The sequence below is a fragment of the Apium graveolens genome, chromosome 4, assembly GCF_009905375.1.
Source record: "Apium graveolens cultivar Ventura chromosome 4, ASM990537v1, whole genome shotgun sequence".
Lineage (NCBI taxonomy): Eukaryota > Viridiplantae > Streptophyta > Magnoliopsida > Apiales > Apiaceae > Apium > Apium graveolens.
Genome location: NC_133650.1, coordinates 81,253,201 through 81,268,192, shown reverse-complemented (window position 1 = coordinate 81,268,192; position 14,992 = coordinate 81,253,201). Strand labels below are relative to the sequence as shown.

The window sequence follows — 14,992 nt, the reverse complement described above, 5'->3', positions numbered from 1 at the left end:
TATGCTTTGGAACTAGACCAATTACTATGACTAGACTATCCTCAAGGCAATCCTACGATTAAACAAAGAATAAAAAATTCTAAGCACAAAGTGATATACAACACTACAAGAACTCTGGAGCTTATTACGGAATCGTGCTTTTTATTTACAACTCAAATGCTTATTTGACCGTGCAATGAGTGAGGTCCACAAAAGACTTATACAATGGTATCCATGTAACGAGCGTTAGGTTAGCGGATCCCAGACTCTAAAAGCCTTAGGTCACTAGGCACAAAGTCCCCTAAGAACTTAATAACTCGAATACCAAAGAGCACACTCTTGATCAATTAAGCATAAACTAATTTTTTTTTAATAACTTCTGAGCAAGTGCGTTTCGCTCCATCTTGCTCAACCCTAGACTACTCGCACCATATGCGAGCCGGCTACTAGCCATTTGACGCCTAGCCACAACTAGCAACAACTTCCATATTTTTTTTCTCCAAATTTTTTTTCTCTTTTTCATGCCTTTATCACTAAGAACCTATAATCGAATTCTAAGCATAATAAGTAGATTGACCTTGAAAACAACCAAATCATAACAACAATCTAGCCCTTACGCATTCTCTAAGACTTAGTGGACTTATAATTGTTTCTAGCATGCATATCAACCTACACGACTTAATATCACTTTAATGCTATCACTACACTCGCATCAATATCACAATTCAGTCGATAAATCATTACAAAAGGGATCATGGTAAATGCATGAGCTACATGACATTCATAACAAAAAAAAACTATATGGCATAAATTATGCAACTATATGAACTAAACTATCATGAATATGCAACTATATGACACACACACAATATTCCTTAACTACCACCCCCAAACTAAAAATCTTCACTGTCCTCAGTGAAAGTAGTAGAAAGGAACACAGGGTATACCTACTCGGAGTCATCATCATCATCACCCTCAGTGGGTGGAGTATCAGGCGGCGGGTATGCAGAGTCCTCACCAAAAACTGGCCACTGGATATCAGCTTCAAGGCCTCGAAAAGCAGTCCCTAACGCAAGGGTGAGCTCCTGAGCAAACCTGCTCTGCGTCTCATACATGGCATCCATCCACCGTGAAAGCCTCCTATACTGGGCATCAACCATCCCAGCACCCTCCTGAGCTCTCGAAGAACCAGCCACATCACGCCCTGGCCTAGCCATAGTAGCACCTCGTGCTGGACGCCCTCCTGGAAGACGATAACCCAGCCCATGCTCCTCAGGCTCACCACCGGTCCACTCCTGCATCCCATTCAGAGTGCCAGAATCAATCGGAGCTGCTGGCAACTGCAACTGCTCATGAGCCGGCCAGTTCACTCCCACTGCTTGGCATAGCTTTGTAACCGTAGATGCATAAGGGATGTTCATATGCTTCGCTCCCCTCAAAAACTTCAGAATTCCTTGGTAGATAAACTCACCAAGGTCCACATAGTATTCCTCATTCAGAATTCCCCACAACAACTGTGCTCTCTCAACTGTGACCTCGTGTGCATGCGAAGAAGGCAAAATATTAGCACAAATAAATGCATTCCATGCACGGGCATACCTGTTCATGGCGATCGCCGGAAAGTGACGATACTCATTAGTGCCGGTCCTGCAGGTCCAAACTATGCCCGGTCGACAGAGAGTCGCACAAATCAAATCCAAGTCAAAATCCTCAGCAGTCTTTTCATTCCAGTTCTCCTCCTCGGGCTTCCTCTCTCGCTGTCCAATCACACGGCGAATCGCCGCAGGATGATAATCAACCGTCAGCCCACGGACCACAGAAAACTCATTCTTTTCAGCCTTCGCGTTCGCGTAGAACTCGCGAACGACGCTCATCGGTACCGCTTCGGGTGACTCACAAAAAGCTATCCACCCCTTCTCTGCAATCATGGGCAACAACCATCCCTCCCCGATGGTAAAAACCCCCTCTCCTTCAGAATCGGCTTCCCCAACAGCCTAGTGTACTCCTCCTCCGCGGCTCTGTTAGTTAACCGAGGCCTTGCAGCAGTACCCCTCGATGAATCAGCAGTAGGAACTGTGCTGCTGCTGTCAATAGTGCGTGCTCTCTTGGGTGCCATTGATTCGTGAATAAAAGTGTGTAAGAACTGATTTTTGATGTTTGTGAGAGGGTTTAAGTGTAGGAAGTTTTATGGGAGATATGTAGGATAGGTGTATGTATATATAGGGTGTGGATTGATTAGGGTTTGGGAATTAAGGGGTAAAATGATGGGGTAGTGGGAACAAATCGTGGGTTTATGGGCTAAAACTTTTTTTGTGTTTTTTTTTCTGAACTGTAAAAAAAATTCTGGTACTCGACCCCTGAGCGGTCGCTCAGCAAAGCTGAGCGGGCGCTCAGCTTGCTGCGCGGTCGCTCAGCAAAGCTGAGCGGGCGCTCAGGGGGTCACTGGAATTTTTTTTTTCAGCCCCTGTTTTCTGATTTTTTTTGTGTTTTTGGATAGGTTATTAACTTCTAAGGGTTCCTGTAACAACAATTCATGGGTTGCCTCCCACGCAGCGCTTCTTTTTCGTCATTAGCTTGACATTTCGTACCCTTCTCAAGTAGTCAACAAAATGGAACTAACCACTTCTCGGTTTGCCATGTCCCCATAGTAGTGCTTCAACCGCTGACCGTTAACCTTGAATGCTTGGTCCGGATCATTCTCAAAAATTTCCACCGCTCCATGTGGAAATACAGTTTTGACAATAAAAGGTCCAGACCACCTTGATTTCAACTTCCCAGGAAAAAGTCGGAGCCGAGAGTTGAATAAAAGAACTTGTTGCCCTGGCACAAATAACTTAGGATGTAGCTTCCTATCATGCCACCTCTTCACCTTTTCCTTATACATTTTGTTATTCTCGTACGCTTGAAGTCAAAATTCATCAAGTTCATTAAGCTGAAGCATTCTTTTCTTACCAGCTGCATCTAAATCCAGGTTTAACTTCTTCCATGCCCAGTAGGCCTTATGCTCAAGCTCCGCAGGTAGATGACATCCCTTACCGTACACCAACTGAAACGGTGACATCCCAAGTGGAGTTTTGTATGCTGTTCTGTAAGCCCAAACAGCTTCATCGAGCTTTAAAGACCAATCCTTCCTTGACGGACAAACAACCTTCTCTAGAATGCGCTTTATCTCTCTGTTAGACACTTCCGCTTGACCATTTGTTTGCGGATGATAGGCAGTAGCTACTCGATGATTCATATTATAACGCTGCATCATAGAAGTGAACTTACGGTTGCAAAAATGCGATCCTTCATCACTTATGATTACCCGAGGTATTCCAAACCTTGTGAAAATTTGCTTATGAAGAAAATTTAGCACTGTCTTTGCATCATTTGTCGGTAAAGCTTTAACTTCGACCCATTTTGAGACATAATCGACTGCCAGCAAGATGTACTGATTATTGCAAGACGAGATAAAAGGCCCCATGAAATCGATTCCCCACACATCAAAGACCTCGACTTCAAGCATCACATTTAATGGCATCTCATCCTTCCTTGACAAATTTCCCACTCTTTGGCAACGATCACACCTTAAAATAAACTGATGAGCATCCTTGAACAAAGTAGGCCAGAAAAAACCTGCTTGCAGAATACGAGCTGCCGTCTTCTCACCACCATAGTGTCCACCATAAACCATAGAATGGCAGTCTCATAATATCCCCTCCGTCTCACAGAACGGGATACATCTCCTGATGATCTGATCAGCTCCCTGTCTAAACAAATATGGTTCATCCCACATATACCACTTCACCTCATGCAGAAACTTCTTCTTTTGAGCGGATGTCAAATTAGGAGGCATTATATTGCTGACGAGATAGTTTACAATATCTGCAAACCATGGTTCTTCCTCCTGAATTACAAACAACTGCTCATCCGGAAAAGATTCATTGATTAACGTCCTATCCTGTGAAGTAGAATCGGGATTCTCCAATCTAGAGAGATGGTCAGCTACTTGATTCTCAGTACCTTTTCTATCTTTGATCTCTAACTCAAATTCTTGAAGTAAAAGCACCCAACGAATGAGTCTCGGCTTCGAATCCTTCTTGGAAACTAGATAGCGAATAGCTGCATGATCAGTGAATACTGTTACTTTCGTACCAAGTAGATACGATCGAAATTTCTCAAAACCAAAGACTATAGCCAAAAGCTCCTTCTCAGTAGTGGTGTAGTTCAATTGGGTACCATTTAAAGTCTTACTCGCATAGTAGACCACATGGAAGAGGTTTTTCTTGCGCTGTCCCAGAACTGCACCTACCGCATAATCACTCGCATCACACATCATCTCAAACGGTTCTGTCCAATCTGGTGCTGTAATAACTGGTGCAGTGATCAAACTCTTCTTGAGAGTCTCGAATGCTGCCAAACATTCATCATCAAATTTAAAAGGCACATCTTTCTCAAGCAAATTGCACAACGGCTTAAATATCTTTGAAAAGTCCTTGATGAATCGCCGATAAAAACCCGCATGACCAAGAAAACTACGGATTCCTTTCACAGAATTAGGTGGGGGAAGATTTTCAATGACTCCCACCTTGGCCTTGTCCACCTCCAGACCCTTGCTAGAGACCTTATGCCCAAGGATAATGCCTTCACGCACCATAAAATGACATTTCTCCCAATTGAGCACCAAATTAGTTTCCACGCATCTTTTGAGTACGGCGTGCAGATTATTCAAACATTCATCATATGAGTGTCCAAAGACGAAAAAGTCATCCATGAACACTTCGACGTTATTTCCAATCATGTCAGAGAATATAGCCATCATACATCTCTGAAAAGTGGTCGGGGCGCCACATAACCCAAACGAAACTCTGCGAAAAGCAAACGTGCCAAATGGACAAGTGAAGGTAGTCTTTTCCTGATCCTGGTGCAATACAAATCTGATTATACCCGGAATAACCATCCAGAAGACAAAAATACTCATGACCCGCCAATCTGTCAAGCATCTGATCAATGAATGGAAGAGGGAAGTGATCCTTCCTTGTGGCTTTGTTCAATTTTCTATAATCCATGCATACTCTCCATCCTGTAACTGTTCGAGTAGGGATGAGCTCATTCTTTTCATTTGCGACCACAGTGATACCTCATTTCTTAGGTACACATTGTACGGGGCTCACCCACGAGCTGTCAGAAATAGGATAAATGATGCCTGCATCCAGCCATTTCAGAATTTCTTTCTTCACCACTTCCTTCATGATGGGATTCAGTCTTCGCTGCTGTTCCACAGTTGGCTTACTACCTTCCTCTAGCAGAATTTTATGCATACAATATGAAGGACTTATCCCCTTGATGTCTGCTATGGTCCATCCTATAGCCGATTTGAATTCTCTCAAAATCCTTAAGAGCTTGTCTTCCTCACTACCTGAAAGGTCAGATGAAATAATAACAGGTAACGTAGATGAATCACCTAAAAAAGCATACCTCAAGTGTTCAGGTAATGGCTTGAGCTCCAAGGTAGGTGCTTCCTCTATTGATGGTTTGAGCTTCCCTTCAGCATTCTTAAGGTCGGAAGTACCAAGAGATTCAAATGGTATGTCCAGCTTTCGCTTCCAGGGAGAAGCGTTCAGATATTGTAATTGCTCGTTGCCATCTTCATCATCGCTGTCAAAATCCCCCACTAAGGCCTTTTCCAATGCATCAGACATTAGCATGCGATCGAGTTCCGAAGTAACCGCAGAATCAATCACATCCAATTTTAAGCACTCCTCATCTTCTGTAGGGAATTTTATTGCCTTGAATACGTTGAAGGTCACATCCTGATCTTGGACCTGCATAGTAAGTTCACCTTTTTGCACATCTATCAAGGTACGGCCAGTAGCTAAGAAAGGGCTTCCTAAGATTATGGGAATCTTCTTATCTTCCTCAAAATCCAGAATAACAAAATCTGCAGGAAAGAAGAGCTTATCCACCTTGACGAGCACATCCTCAACTATGCCCCTTGGGTAAGTAATGGAACGGTCAGCCAATTGTAGCGACATGTATGTGGGTTTTGGATCAGGCAGATCCAACTTTTTAAAGATCGACAACGGCATCAGATTAATGCTTGCTCCCAAATCACAAAGGCACTTGTCAAAAGTCAGATTGCCAATGGTGCAAGGAATGGTGAAGCTTCCTGGATCTTTCAGTTTTGGTGGTAACTTTTACTGCAGAACAGCGCTGCATTCTTCCGTGAGAGCAACGGTTTCAAGGTCATCCAGTTTCACCTTCCTTGAAAGAATAGTCTTCATAAACTTCGCATAACTAGGCATTTGTTCCAGAGCCTCAGCGAAAGGTATATTGATGTGAAGTTTCTTGAACACCTCCAGAAACTTTCCGAACTGTCTATCCAGCTTTTGTTGCTACAATCTCTTAGGAAAAGGTGGTGGAGGATAGAGTTGTTTCTCCCCTGTATTAGCCTCAGGCAGAGTGTGTTCAACAGTAGTCTTCCTTGGTTCCGCCGCTTTCTCCTTTTACTTAGATTCTTCATCTCTAATTTCAGCTTCTACTTCTTTTGCCTTTTCAGCATCAGCCACTTTTCCAGACCTTAAGGTAATAGCCTTGACTTGCTCTTTAGCTTCCTTCCTGCCTGGTACTTCCGTGTCACTGGGAAGAGTGCCAGGTTGATGATTGAGCACTGCATTGGCTAATTGACCGATTTGATTTTCCAAGGTCTTGATAGAAACCGTCTGACTCTTACACAACAGCTTAAGTTCCTCAAAATCAGCACTAGTAGGTGCAACTGTACTTCCCTGTTGAGGATATGATTGCCTTGTAGCATACTGCTGTGGTTGCTGGAATCCAGGTGGGTTAAACTGTTTACTCACTCCTTGCTGATATGGTGGCTGAATAGCATTCTGATTATTCTCCCAGCTGAAATTTGGATGATTTCTGTTGTTAGGATGATAGGTCGCTGGCACAGGCTGCTGTTGTCGCTGATAATTATTCACATACTGAACAGATTCGTTGACAAGAGAACACTGATCCGTAGCATGAGAACCTGCACAAAGCTCACAAACCAAAGCTATTTGATTAACTCCATATGTAGCCAGAGAATCAACCTTCATTGATAGCGCTTGGAGCTGGGCTGCAATAGCGGTGGCTGCATCAACTTCCAGAATACCTGCTACCTTGCCTGACGTCATCCTCTGAGTTGGGTTTTGATGCTCATTTGCAGCCATCGTCTCTATAAGATTATATGCCTCAGTATAGCTTTTAGCCCATAAGGCGCCTCCAGCTGCTGCATCGAGCATGGGCCGAGATTGGGCCCCCAAACCATTATAGAAACCAGTGATCACCATCCAATCCGGCATTCCATGATGTGGACATTTTCTCAACATTTCCTTGTAGCGTTCCCAAGCCTCGCACATAGATTCTGTAGGTTGCTGCGCAAACTGAGTAAGAGCACTCCTCATAGCAGCAGTCTTTGCCATCAGATAAAACTTCACCAGAAACTTTTGCGCAAGATCTTGCCACGTATTGATGGACCCAGCTGGTTCGGAATGTAACCAGTCTTTAGCCTTGTCCCTCAGTGAGAATGGGAAAAGCCTCAACTTGATAGCCTCATCAGTCACGCCATTATACTTAAAAGTGCTGCAGATCTCGACAAAATTCCTTATGTGCATGTTGGGGTCTTCAGTTGCCGCTCCTCCAAAAGAAACAGAATTCTGCACCATCTGAATAGTGCCCGACTTGATTTCAAAGGTGTTAGCTTGAATAGCCGGATGAAGGATGCTTGACTGAATGTCATCAATTTTAGGCCGAGAAAAATCCATAAGAGCTGGATCAGCTTGAACAATACGATCTCCCATGTTTACTGGTTCTTTCTGCTCAGTTCCTGAATCCGAATCCTCAAAATCTAACTTCTCCGGAATATCAAGAACTTCGTCTGTCTCCTCAGCTGTATCTAAAGTCCTCTTGCGAGCACGAGAACGAGTTTGCATAAACGCTTGCTAAAGTACCTGAAACACAACCGGAAAAAATAAGTAACTACTACGTCCTAATCACTGAGTCCTAATGACCAATGATGGTAAGTACATAAACTAAACAAATACGCCGAGTCCCCGGCAGCGGCGCCAAAAACTTGTTAGGGCGAAAACACGCGCTAATATTCACGCAAGTATACGCGTTCGCAAGTAATATAAAATACTTTCTAGTTCGTTCCCTCAGAGACTCAGACTGAATTATTGTCTAATTAAACTCACTCACCAATGTATGATTACTTCTCAATGCTAAGACACTAACACTTAAAATTGTTGATTAAATATTAATTACAATTAACTACTTAATTAATCACTTAACTAACACTTCAATTTATCAATAATAAAACACTCATGAGATCACAACTTCATTATTACTTCCTTCTATAGCCATTGTTATTACCTTTAACACGTGACATTGATGATATTAATCGAATAACACGAAACTGATAAAAGCCAACTTTCATTGTACTAATACCATTCTACCAAACATCCACAATTAAGATAGAAGTTGAATAGTCATCAATTATGTTGAGTTCCTATATGTCTACAGAAATTGACAACACAACGATTTAAGCACAAGTTATTCCTTTTGATTACATAGGGCAAATAAAACTGTTAGAGTTACCCACTAATCATGCACAACGTACATGAACCTATGCTAGCATGGCAAGTTCTAAATCTCAAGATCCACCGTCGCTTCACAAGAGATTAACACCCTATCTTATATGTTCGCGACGCACATAAGACGAATACGCACAACCAATACTAGATATCATGCAATCATCACACACTAAAGTATTAAATGATTAACTAAAGAATTCCATAATAGATCTGTTGCAACCCCATGATCACGATTAGCCCATAATAGAACTTATCGTCATCATGGGTTCATATGAAATCATGATAAACAAACACAAGAAAATAATAACTAAACTAATTATATTAAAACAGAGTACGTCACAAGAGTAAATAAGTTCAAAGCAAGAAAACTAGCATCCAACGTTACAACGAAACAAGAATCACAAAAAGATATGCTTCATCTTCGTTGCGGTCTGCTAAATCGGTCTTCTTCCTTATCTCCTTCGCTTCTTGCGTAAAAATACAATCTTCTTTTAATCCACACTTGTGAAAACGTCTCAAATCTACTTATATAATAGTCCCATAAAACTCAGATTACATAGAAGTGGAAACCAAACAGAAGTAGAAGTCCTAAAAAAATTTGTCTTTTTTCCCGACCCTGCGCGGCCGCTCAGCATAGCTGAGCGGGCGCTCAGCTTGCTGCGCGGCCGCTCAGCTTGCTGCGCGGCCGCTCAGCAATGCTGCGCGGCCGCTCAGCAATGCTGAGCGGGCGCTCAGACCTCTACTGGAAAAAATCTGATTTTGCTCCGTTTCTTCGCCGTAATCTGCCCGTTTCTTTCCTCTCGCAATGGTGAACACATGCCAAGGCTTATTCTTGATGATTCCTCCCCCGAAATGCAACTAAAACCCTGAAATGCATAAACACTAGAAAAACGCATCAAATACACAAAATACTTGATTTCAAGACACCAATTTAAGCCATTTTAAGACGTTCTAAGTGGTATAAAATGCCACTTATCATCTATCTCGCACGCCAACTACTGACGGACACAATACATACTAAAATCGGCTAAGTAAAGTTTAGTATCTGTTACTGTTATACATACAAATAGAGAATTACATATACAAATCTCATTAAACAAACTATTAGCCATGAACTTTACAACCAATTGATAAACAAATAAAACATGGATAAATGGGGATACTAACCTCCATAAATTGTTCATAATCTTCTGATTGAGAGAGTTGGTTTCCATGATTGGAAGTAGTAGCCATCGATTCTCCCTCGGCAGAGCTCTCTGTTCTATGTTTTGTTTGCAGTTAACGGTATTTTACCTAAATCCAACACTTTATGAACGATATGTTGGGTATGAATTACCTAATCTTTAAAATTTTAAATTCTTTTAAATTAAATATTACAATATACATACTATTGGAATTGTGTAAAGATTATTAAGTTAAATTTTACGTTTTATCATTAAAATCATATCAGAACAAAATATATTTTAATTTTAATCCTTATATTCTTATAAATTAATAATTATCACATTTTATAAATTTATAATTATCACGTTCGATGTTTTGTTGCCGTTAACAGTATTGTGCCTAAATTTAACACTCTGTTAAAGATATGTTTGGTATGAATTACCTAATCTTAAAATATAAATCTTAATTCTTTTATATAAAATATTACAATATACATGCTATTGAAACCAAGTAAACATTATTAAATTAAATCTTACGTTTTATCATTAAAATAATATAAGAACAAATTATATTTTAATTTGAATCTTGATATGAGTATAAATTAATAATTATCACATTTTATAAATTAATCAACACAAATTAAAAAATACATGTTGAAATTATTTTATTTTATTATTAATTAAATAAATTATTCTTAAATCATTTCCTTATTAAAATTGTAATATACCTAAAAATTAATCTATATCATATGAAAAAACGTGAAACATGCGCTGATTTTATTACAAACAAAAATTAAAATTAGTTAATTATTTTTTAAAACAAAAAATATGACAACACGCCATATATTTTTCTAACATACATGAAAGAGTATATCCGCATATATTTTTTTCATTAACTGAAAAGTTACGTAAATATTTCTCTCTATATTATTTAATAAAAAAATTAAATATATTTAGACCGCGCTAAGCGGGCAAAAATCCCTAATTAACTCAATATTTGTTAACATTTTAATCGAAGGCGAGTAGGAAGGAGAAAACAGTATAGTATTGTTTACAAGTCCTCGCCCCCCCTGACCTCTCCGTTTATATCCCACTACCCCCCCTTTGATCACCATCAATTTCCCCCCCGGCTCCCCCATGGATTCTCATCGATTATTTCTTCTAATTTCCCTAACTGTTTTTTCCCATTCAGCTCTTGGATCAATCGGAGGACAAAAAATAACGTACATTTACCTACCCTAAATTTCAGTATCCTATGTGCGTGTGAATGTATGTATGTATGTATGTATGTATGTATGTATGTATATTGTCTGATTTAATGGTTGTTTGTTTGTTGTTGTTGTTGCTGTTTCAGGAAAAGAGGGTCGGTTCTTAGATTGACAACTGATTCAGCTTCATCTTCTTTGTCTGTTACTTTTGATCCTACTAGGGTTACCCAACTCTCTTGGCGACCCAGGTCAACCCCCCAATCCTCTTGTATCTATACTTCTATTTCTGTATCTATCCTCTCTCTCTCTCTCTCTTTATTAATTTATGAAATGTGCCATTTGGGTTTTGCTGTTTAATTTTAAAAATCGATTTTTTTGTTGATTACTATTGTTATTGACTTGAACTAATTTCCCATCCTAATTAAGTGGTTAAAATTGAGCACTAGTCTACGATTAATGTTCACCAAGTTGCTAGGTGTTTTTGATCAATGATTGCGATGTGTTATGTTTTGTGTTGTTAATAGGAAATGCTTACATGAAACTAAGTCATATGGGAGTTTTTGGTTTGCAGAATTAATGGAGTTGTAACTTGTTTATACGGTGTTCTTTAATTAATTTTGTTGTGCTTTACTCTGTTTGGAATGCTACATGTGCAGGGCTTTTATATACAGAAACTTTTTAACAGATGAGGAGTGCCATCATCTTATTGTTCTGGTTAGTTGTATATATCCCACTGCTTGTTTCACTTTTATCAACAATAATGTTATGCCAGAAGGGATACTAATATAAAGGAGTAGATATTATGTAAATATATGCCAAGCCTCAGTTGTATTTTGAGTAATTGCCTCTCAAGTCTCCGCAACATAATGAGTAAATGAGAGAAGTATATACATGTCATTTATATAGCTTTAATCTTTGGTGATAATTATATAGGCAAAGGATAAGCTTGAAAAGTCCATGGTTGCTGACAATGAATCGGGCAAGAGCGTAGAGAGTGAGGTCCGTACTAGTTCTGGCATGTTTCTTAGCAAAGCTCAGGTCAGTGGTATTCTCTACCTTTTTACACAAATCTTCGTTTCCATTCTAATATGTTCTTGTTTGCATATATGTGTGCTTCTTTCATCATGGACAAATGAAGTTTAGTGTTATTGTATATATATATATCTTAGAATTTTGTCTTCAGATTCTAGGTCATTCTTCAGATTGTTATGTACTATAAACAGGGACTTGATTGTCATGAAACTTGATGTTTTTTGCCTAAATTTTAAAATGTAATGTTTCATAACAATGAATGGTGAGCATATCCTCCTTTTGTAGTCTTCTGGACTTCAAATGTGCATGCAGGTGTATAATAATTAATAAGACAACTCTTTGAGCAATATTAGTAGTTGAAATGATGTACTTTTCTCTCAATAACCTTGAGGTTATATCTCAGCTATCAGCTTACGGTGTAGTATACTTTAGTTCAGATCCCTGTTGTTTCCCTTAAATGGGAGAAACTAAATCTCCATAGTAATACAAGAGAATGTATTCACAATTCAGATTCATACCTAACTAATTATTCTTTTGTTGGTTAGAGTTTAGAACTGTACATGGTCCATTGCCATATCATTATCTAGTGCATCACTTGGTAAATGTTGTGTGACCTCTAGCATTTCTCTTCTTAAGATGGAAGCATTGTATATAATTTGGGTAATATATACATGCACATCCAAATTATCAGACATATTTTGGCTAGTGCTACAGGGAGGCTTTGGAATTAGAGATTCTTTGAAGTGCTTAGACTTTTGTAAACGATCAAATTATTATCATAATTGGAACTTCTTTTTCGTTTGGAATTGGAGTGTTGAGGGTGGCTTTTGTTTTGCTTCAGTATCTACATAAAACATGTTCTCTAGATAGAATATATGTATTAATCAAAAATTGACAAGAACTATATTGTTCATACATGATTTTACTTTACAGATTAACTATATTTGCTTCATCTTTGTAGGATGAAGTAGTTTCAGCAATTGAAGCTAGAATTGCTGCCTGGACATTCCTTCCCCCGGGTATATTGGTTTCTTTGGCATATCTATTATGGTCAATTGATGCGTAAATGAAACTGATTCAATATCTGATCTTGATGTTAATTAGAAAATGGGGAGTCCATGCAAATTCTGCATTACGAAAATGGTCAAAAGTATGAACCACATTTTGATTATTTTCATGACAAGTCCAATCAAGAATTGGGCGGCCACAGGGTTGCAACAGTGCTTATGTATCTATCTAGTGTTGAGAAAGGTGGAGAAACAGTTTTTCCAAATTCAGAGGTATAATCTCGTTTTAGAACTGCTGCCTCTGATCTTTATTTTATCTTTTAGTTTAGTTTCTTATCTATCTGTATAAGGCTAGGGGTTCATTTCACCTTATACATTTTCACAGGAAAAGGATTCCCAACCAAAGACAGATGATATGTCTGACTGCGCAAAAAATGGTTACTCAGGTAGGAAACAAAAACACTTTTGGTTCAGGATATCCATGTGTCCTGAGTGGAATTTATTAGATCAACTATATGTTGAAAGCTCCCTTATATTGTGGAATCTGAAACTGTAATGCTTAACGGGGTTGATTATGTGAGGTTGATGGAGGCTGATGAAAGGACCATCGGAAGTCCTGGTCGGGCAATTACTGATTGCTTTTGAGTTATATGGTCTAGTCTCTACCTGAAAATTTCTTGATAGTCGTAGTCCAAATATGACATAATGGCTTAGTATAAGCTCACTTGAGACATTTGATATGCGGTCAGAAAAATTAAGTCTCCCGCTCCCTCCCTCCCCCCATCCGCAAGCGCTTTCATTATCTGTATTTAGTACTCAGTTAAGATGGGGTATTCAAGTGTTTTTTTCTAGGGTTTTCTGTATCGTCTTCACAAACCTTTATTGGCTAAATTTGAATTTGGTTTTCTAAGTTGCAGGAAATATTCTAACAGTTTTTCAGCTTTTTAGTTAACTCATGTCTTTTGGCTATTAGTCAATTTTATGCACGTGATTTGATTTCTTTTTTGTTTGCAAGTGTTTACATCGTTTGGAGTAGTACTACATATAACTGCATGTTCTGGTGATCTCAAATATGTAATATGCTATCATCTCAGTGAAACCCATGAAGGGAGATGCTCTGCTCTTCTACAGTCTTCATCCTGATGCAACTACTGATCCACTGAGCTTACACGGGAGCTGTCCTGTGATTGAGGGTGAAAAGTGGTCTGCAACCAAATGGATTCATGTGAGGTCTTTTGAGAAAGCAATAAAGAGTAAACCAAGTGGAGAGTGCACCGATGACAACGAGAACTGTGCCCATTGGGCTGCTACAGGGGAATGTCTAAAGAATCCTATATATATGGTTGGCACTAAAGACGAGCTTGGATTTTGTAGGAAGAGTTGCAAGGTGTGCTCTTCATAAGAAACCTCTTTACCAAATAGATATATGCAGCCTAACCTCCTTTTTTCATAAAAGCATATAGTTCTACTTAAGTACATTTGTAGTTATAATACAAAATATTGTGCTTTAATTATATCCAAGTAGAAGAAAGGGAATTTGAAGTACAAAAGAAATGAAAGGAGATTTTGTTGTGCTTGGAAGTCATTTTGTGGGTTTACGAAGCCAGTAAGCCCTAGGCTTTTTAATTAAATCACGGAATATACTGATAAGTTTTGAAGTCTGCTATATGTAGTTCTATTTTGACACTGTTCTACTGTAAAATAAGTTTCTGAGGCTTTAATGGTCCTGTCCCCCTGGAAAGGAAAAATGGTTGTCTGAAAATTTGAAGCTGCTGTAAATGAAAAATCATTATAGCTTCTTACCTATAGTATAGAATGGAAAAAACAATTATGTTGTGCAAATTGAAGGCATCTACAAGTAAGATGGATTGGAGTATATTCAGACGGAACTAATATCTAAAGTGTACAAACGTACAGTTGTGCTTGTGTGGGACGTGAATAGAGATGTAATTAGAACGACAAGAGGTGTAAGAGTTTCTGGTGTG

The 14,992-nt window shown here is 39.1% G+C and overlaps 1 protein-coding gene and 1 non-coding gene across 3 annotated transcripts; both read left to right on the top strand.

Annotated features, from left to right (window-relative positions):
* Positions 1 to 7,305: 7,305 nt before the first annotated feature.
* Positions 7,306 to 7,412, top strand: LOC141722295 (small nucleolar RNA R71). Its single transcript, XR_012575313.1, has one exon. It is a non-coding gene; the product is annotated as a small nucleolar RNA R71 (small nucleolar RNA).
* A 3,413-nt stretch (positions 7,413 to 10,825) lies between these two features.
* LOC141718110 (putative prolyl 4-hydroxylase 7) lies at positions 10,826 to 14,671 on the top strand. 2 transcript variants are annotated; one of them, XM_074520476.1, is made up of 8 exons: positions 10,826 to 10,983; positions 11,115 to 11,216; positions 11,625 to 11,682; positions 11,902 to 12,006; positions 12,962 to 13,019; positions 13,105 to 13,280; positions 13,393 to 13,453; positions 14,102 to 14,671. In XM_074520476.1, exons 1-8 carry the CDS (start codon positions 10,898 to 10,900, stop codon positions 14,407 to 14,409), a joined length of 954 nt encoding a protein of 317 aa, XP_074376577.1. In that variant the 5' UTR covers positions 10,826 to 10,897; the 3' UTR covers positions 14,410 to 14,671. The 2 variants fall into 2 exon arrangements, with proteins under 2 accessions (XP_074376577.1, XP_074376578.1); XM_074520477.1 differs by lacking the exon at positions 10,826 to 10,983 and adding an exon at positions 10,999 to 11,017.
* Positions 14,672 to 14,992: the final 321 nt, after the last annotated feature.

Bases quoted from the DNA above. Each gene is read 5' to 3' on its own strand.
- LOC141718110 (XM_074520476.1), top strand. From the start codon at position 10,898: ATGGATTCTCATCGATTATTTCTTCTAATTTCCCTAACTGTTTTTTCC. The intron at 11,217-11,624 runs GTCAACCCCCCA...CTACATGTGCAG, and splicing joins CAACTCTCTTGGCGACCCAG to GGCTTTTATATACAGAAACT. The intron at 13,281-13,392 runs GTATAATCTCGT...ACATTTTCACAG, and splicing joins CAGTTTTTCCAAATTCAGAG to GAAAAGGATTCCCAACCAAA.